This window comes from Chenopodium quinoa, unplaced genomic scaffold (genome assembly GCF_001683475.1).
Source record: "Chenopodium quinoa cultivar QQ74 unplaced genomic scaffold, ASM168347v1, whole genome shotgun sequence".
Classification (NCBI taxonomy): Eukaryota; Viridiplantae; Streptophyta; class Magnoliopsida; order Caryophyllales; family Amaranthaceae; genus Chenopodium; species Chenopodium quinoa.
In genome coordinates this window covers 4149043-4155745 of record NW_018744593.1, presented here as the reverse complement: position 1 = coordinate 4155745, position 6703 = coordinate 4149043, and the positions used below count along the sequence as shown (strand labels likewise).

Sequence of the window (6703 nt, the reverse complement as noted above, 5' to 3'; positions counted from 1 at the left end):
ACCATCGTCTCGAGGCATCGGAGAAGGAGGTTTCTGCTGGACCTCTTCATCTGGGTTCCGAGCAGAAGAAAGATATGGAGTTTTCTCCATGGACACTTCCCCTGGACCATCGTTTCGCCGAGACCTTTTCGGCGATGGAGAAGTATCTTCTAAGGGAAATTGGCCTAGGTTGACAACGACCCTAGGCTTTCTCTTCCTAGCCATCCCTTCGACTTTGTTGTCTGAAGAAGAGATATCCCATGAAGACTCTTTTTGTCGTGCCTCTACTTTTGCTTCGTCACTCTGCGACAAAAGATTCAGATGGTGTAGAAGTACGTATCAACATAATCCAAAAAAAAAACAAAAATAATGTATAGATAGGAAGACTACCAAAGTTCTATAGTTTTATAGTTTTTTAACTTCTCACAAGAGAAAGGCATACCAAGCAAGTCATAAGAGAAAGGCTACCAAAATTCTATAGTTGTTTAAGTTCTCACAGGCTGAGCAGTAAGCAAACAATATGCACCCGAAAGACTATACTTAGCAAATTTCTTTCAAATTAGGAAAGATATATGCGCCATGCATAGCGAAGCCGAAACAACATGCTTATAAATTGGGAAACGTACGTGCTGAAGTTTCATACCTAGTTAGGAAGATTACTAAAATTACGCAAATCAAGCAAGTCATAAGAGAGTGGAGAATTACGTATTAGCATTATCCAAAAAAAAAAAAAAACAATGTATAGATAGGAAGACTACCAAAGTTCTATAGTTGTTTAAGTTCTCACAAGAGAAACGCATATCAAGCAAGTCATAAGAGAAAGGCTACCAAAATTCTATAGTTGTTTAAGTTCTCACAGGTTGAGCAGTCAGCAAACAACATGCACCCAAAATACTATACTTAGCAAAGTTCTTTCAACTTAGGAAAGATACATGCAACATGCATAGCAAAGCCGAAACAACATGCTTATAACTTTGGAAACGTACGTGCTGAAGTTTTATACTTAGATAGGAAGACTACTATAATTACGCAAATCAAGCAAGTCATAAGAGAAAGGCTACCAAAGTTTTATAGCTGTTTAAGTTCTCACAGACTGAGCAGTCAGCAAACAACATGCATCCGAAATACTATACTTAGCAAAGTTCTTTCAAATTAGGAAAAATACATGCAACATGCATGGCATAGCCGAAACATCATGCTTACAAATTGGGAAACATATGTACTGAAGTTTCATACTTAGAAGAAATTTGAAGCAAAACAGAGCAAAGGATAAGCTTGTGCTCACCGAAGTTTTCACCAAGTCGTCCTCTTCAAAACTGGCATCGTCCTCGGCCTCAGAGTTAGACTCAGAAATACCGGCTTCAACAGTAGCAGCAGTGGCTAGAATTTGCTTTTCAGGACCCAAAAGAAAAAATGGGTCACGTTTCAAGTACCAAGGCTTCTACTTGGAGTATTCAATTGAACTGACTATGTCTAGCTGAGACACGCGCAGCGTAAGGGCTCTATCGGAAGGAGGAGTGATTTGAGGATTTCTCTTGGTCACTTTTCTTTCGGTGTTGATGCCCAGATGTCTGTAGTTCAAGCCGCAGTTCGTCTAATACAGCACTGAAAATCCAAAATGAAAGAAGTCAAAAAAAAAAAAATAACAAAACAAACAACAACAATTTCAACAAATACACAAAAAAACAAGAACGAGCCTTCGGCCCCAACCGAGATTCTTACCATCTTGGTATTTTCGGCTGAGGCCGACGGCAGCTAATATCTTCTCTTGGAAGATATAGTGATAGAAAGGGAGCCAAGTGGCCGGAATGTATTTTTCTCGCCCCCGTCTTCCCGTAGCCACTTTTGCAAAGAGTTTTAGCAGCTCATTATCTTCGATCGAAAATTCATCAGGACCGATAGCAGACATTTTTGGATCAGGCATCCTCAAATGTCTCGGCCCTCTAAAATAGTTAACATGCTCTTCTTCAGACGGAGCCCTCACCCAAATCCATTGACCCCTCTAATCTTTATCCGAGGTATCATTCGGCCAAGTGGTCAAAGTAGTTCGTTTTGCTTCAATGCGCCACCATCCAGGGCCATGAGGTTCGGAAGACTGTCTGTTCGACACCAAATTATGTAATTGCCGAAATACGTGTATGCTAGGGTCAAACCCATAAAAAAGGGCAACCCATAAAAATGTCATTACCCGCCGGATGCTGAACGGGGTTATTAGCTGGCACAACGCAATGTTGTATCCATTCAACACTTTCGTTACGAAGTGATGAAGAGGAAATCTCAGCCCTAACTGTATTTGCCTGATGTAAACTCCAACATACCTAGGCGGCGGTCTGTGGATTCTATCTTCTAAAACTGGCATTCGGCACCAGTACCCATCCTGTTCATAAATCCCGTAAAAATTTCGATTTGCTCGACAAAGCGATGGCGGGCATTCTGTACAATCCACCATTTGTACGGAGCAGTAGTCGCAAGTCCCGAATTTTCAGTAGGGTTGTACCATTCTTTAGCACCTTCTAGCAGACACCGAGGCCCATGCACAGCACCACTTGCAAATGAAGTAGGCTCTTCCCACTCCCTGAACGTCACAGAGGCAAATGGTCTAGCTGATGCCAATGGTACAACCGATATCGGAGAATCGCTTGTAGGTTCCCTTTCCTCCGTACTGGGAACTGTAGCAGTGTGGCTAAGAGGTGGCATCCGACCAAGCGGCTGTTTACGCCGATGACCTGGAGAAAGAACTTGTGGCCTCTCAGCTTCTTCTCCTTCAGCAGTGATGGGCCTTTTGCCCAAATCCCGGTCTCTAACCATATTTTCGAAGGAAAATCGAACCAAAATGGAAATTACAAAAATTTAAACAAATCCGGAAGAATTTCATCGGTAATTACCTATACCTAGCTCGAAATTCGCCGGTCTTGTACGTTGGAGTCTCGGATTCAGAAGTAAACCTTGGATTAACAGGAATTTGGGATGGAAATTCAATTTTGGGAAGGAAATTTGCGATTTCTAGGGTTGTGTTTGCGAAAAAGTGATTAGTGAATGGCGGAGGAAGTGTTTAACTATGGGCTTCTAAATTTCGGAACTTTAATAGTTAACAAACTGCCATGATTCCCACTAAACTATTATTAAACACATTTTCCTAAAAATAACTACCCACTAAACCTCTCAACTCCTTTATTACTCTCATTAATGACGGTAGTAACCGTTGAAATTACCCAAATTCCATCAATTTCAAAGTGCAATCATTTGTGGTATTTGGTAATCAGGCAAATTATATTTTGGTTGTTAATATTAAAGAACAATGAATCGGAAGAAAAATGTCTAACAGAGTACAAAAAACATACGACACAGAGTTTGTTTGTAGTTGTTTTGTTCAGATGCTTTTAACACGGCATTAGGATCAAAAGTCTTTGGTTTCAAATGTCTTTAACCAGGCTTAATTATATTGAACAAAATACGTTTTAAAAGAAAAGGTATCAGAAGAAAAGTGATTGACAAAGTGCAAGCAACATAGGCTAAATCAAATATAGGGTAAACCAAATTTGCCAAATTAAATATGTGGCCTCATGCATAGAAACGACATTGGGATCAAATGTCATTGACACGACATTGGGAAACATTGTGCATATTTAGACATTGGAATCAGATGTCATTGACAAGGCACTGTGATTAAAGGTCTTTGGTGTAAAATGTCTTTTACCATGCCTATTTAGGTTAAACCTAAAACGTTTTGAAGGGAAAGGTGTCGGAAGAAAAGTTCTTGACAAAATGCAAAAAACACAGGCTTAATCAAATATAGACTAAACCAAATTTGCCAAAGTAAATATGTGGCCTTATGCCTAGACACGGCACTGGTTTGCCCAACATTGGAATTAAAGGTCATTGGTTTCAAATGTCCTTTACCACGCCTAATTATATTGAACTAAAATGCTTTGAAGGGAAAAGTGACACAATAAAAGTGCTTAACAAAGTGCAAGAAACATATGATACTGAGTTGGTTGGTAAACATTGTGCATATATAGTCATTAGGATCAAATGCCATTGATACGACATTGGGATTAAAGATCTTTAATTTCAAATGTCTTTTACCATGACAAATTATGTTAAACCCAAAGCGCTTCAAAGGGAAAGTTGTCGGAAGGAAATTGCTTCACAAAGCGTAAGAAAAAAGTTATACGAAGTTGGTTAGCAAACATTATACACATTTTAAAAAAATTTCGTAAGTGTACGTGACTTCACATATTTAGAAAAGCGCTTGACAAGTGCAAGAAACATATACTAAATCAAATATAGGCTAAATTAAAATCGCCAAAGTAAATATGATACTGAGTTCAATGGCAAACATTGTGCATGTATAGACATTGGGATCAAATGTCGTTGATACGACATTGGAATTAAAGGTCTTTGATTTCAAATTTCTTTTACCATGCCAAATTACGTTAAACCTAAAACGTTTTGAAGGGAAAAGTGTCGGAAGAAAAGTGTTCGATAGAGTGCAAGAAACATATGATACAGAGTTGGTTGGCAAACATTGTGCACACTTTGGTATTCTTTTGTTAGTGTAGGTGCCATGCCAAATTAGGTTAAACCCAAAACGTTTTTAAGGGAAAGGTGTTGGAAAAAAAGTGCTTGACAGAGTGCAAGAAACATATGATACAGAGTTGGTTGGCAAACATTACGCACATATTGGTATTCGGTTGTTAGTGTAGGTGACTTCTCATATTTAGAGAAGTGCTTAACAAAGTGCAAAAAACATAGACTAAACCAAATATAGGCTAAACCAATTTCGCCAAAATAAATATTTGGCCTTATGCCTAAACACGGCATTGGGATCAAATGTCATTGACATGGCATTGGGATTTCAAATTTTTGGTTTCAAATAACTTTTACCATGCCCAATTATGTTGAACCTAAAAAATTTTGAAATCATAATGTATATCAATTATAATATATTTTTGCTAAATAAATTTGAAATTATTAAAAGGTATGCTCTCAAACTTCAAAGCAATAATGTTTTAAATATAATACAACTTTGTTGTGATGATCAAAAGCATATGCAATAATACAATGTATAGTGTAATCTATTGTTATAATTGTACATTATTTATATAAGGTATTAGAACAAAAAACATTGTATCAATAACACTAAACAACAACTTAAATGTTTAATGCTAAATTATTTGCGAATACATCAAAATATCAAAAGATACTACATTTCTAACTGAGTTTATGTGATACCCTTAAGGTGGTTTCATAGTATACACAACAACATTTTCAGCTTTTAGCCCGAGATAAAGCCACATACAGTTGACCATGTGAAAAACACGGCCGAGGAAGATATATCAAAACTTGATTCAACGTCTGCCCTTGTGATTTATTAATCGTCAGGGAAAAACATAATTTAATTGGAAATTATTTCCTTTCAAAATTAAATGGATACCTGCTATTTGCTGGAGGGCGTAAAGTTGCTCGATGCACAAAATCAGTTTTACCTTTGTATTGTCCAACAGAAATTTCACAGACAATAATGTTGGGCATAAAAGTCTTACAAATCAATCTCGTTCCATTACAGAGCCCTTCAGAAGGCATTATATTGCATAACAAAAGCACTGGACAATCCTTTTTAAGGACAAGCTCATGGGAACTCATCCCCCCTGGGCAAAGTTTATTAAACTCCATCGGATAGATACTGCATGTATCATTGAGCATTACATCAAAACTTTTATAAACCACTTTTTCTCCTGGAAACTGGTTAATCAAAACTGAATTCACCATATCCACATCGTCATTCATCGGAGTTAAAATTGCCATATCTATAAAGATATCTGATGTACTTGTTGCTTTCTCAACTTCTGGAAATGTTGCTTTTATAATCTCCAAAATGGGATCCTTTTCCATATCCCAATGTCGAATCATTCCATCAGGCAGTTGTACATAACCACACTCATTTGTTTGTTATTCACCGTTGCCAAGAGATAACAAAAACGAACAGAATGCAAGATCTTCACGAGCTCGCTGATTTTCTGTTAATTTAAATCTTTTCAGAGATGGCCAGATATATGAAGCGATAATGCTTGATTCAACAGCTTGTCTTAAGGTCTTTTGAGGTACAATTGGTAGAACCTGTCTAAAATCTCCGCCAAAAATGATAAGCTTACCACCAAAAAGTGTTGTATTTTCACAGATATCTTGTAACAGCAAATCAAGGGCCTGTAAATTCGCCTTGTTGGTCATAGAAGCCTCATCCCAGATAATCAAAGTTGTCTCTTTTATTAAATGTGCTAAACTACTTTGTTTTGGCACATCACATGTAAAACAACTCTTATGATCAACTGGTATTTTAAATCTTGAATAAGCTGTTCTGCCTGAAGGGAGATTTGATGCTGCTATTCCAGATAATGCAGTTGGCAACACAATTTTATTCATTATTCGAATTTCTACATATAAACAATTGTATAAAAATATCTTTCCCGTGCCACCTGGTCCATCAATAAAAAAAAGCACCTCCTTTTCCCTCATTGACGTGTTTCATTATGTAATCAAATTCTTTCAATTGAGCTGGATTCAAACGTTCTTTTGAATTTATGAATTCTTCAAGAATAGCTGTATTTAAAGCATCTGCTATATCTCTCGTTTTTCTAAACTCATCACTGACATTATAACTTAGATGATCTAGCCCAAAAGTTTTTAGTGATTTACCAATTGATTCAAGATGTTGTTCTAACAA

The 6703-nt window shown here is 37.2% G+C and overlaps 2 protein-coding genes across 2 annotated transcripts; both read right to left on the bottom strand.

Annotated features, from left to right (window-relative positions):
* Window positions 1–4837: 4837 nt before the first annotated feature.
* LOC110699842 lies at window positions 4838–5892 on the bottom strand. The gene is made up of 2 exons (XM_021877355.1): window positions 5417–5892; window positions 4838–4886 (listed from the first exon to the last, which is right to left on the bottom strand). The coding sequence occupies exons 1-2, from the start codon at window positions 5890–5892 to the stop codon at window positions 4838–4840; spliced, it is 525 nt and encodes a 174-aa protein (XP_021733047.1).
* Window positions 5893–5931: 39 nt separating this feature from the next.
* LOC110699841 lies at window positions 5932–6402 on the bottom strand. The gene has a single exon (XM_021877354.1). The coding sequence runs from the start codon at window positions 6400–6402 to the stop codon at window positions 5932–5934; it is 471 nt and encodes a 156-aa protein (XP_021733046.1).
* Window positions 6403–6703: the final 301 nt, after the last annotated feature.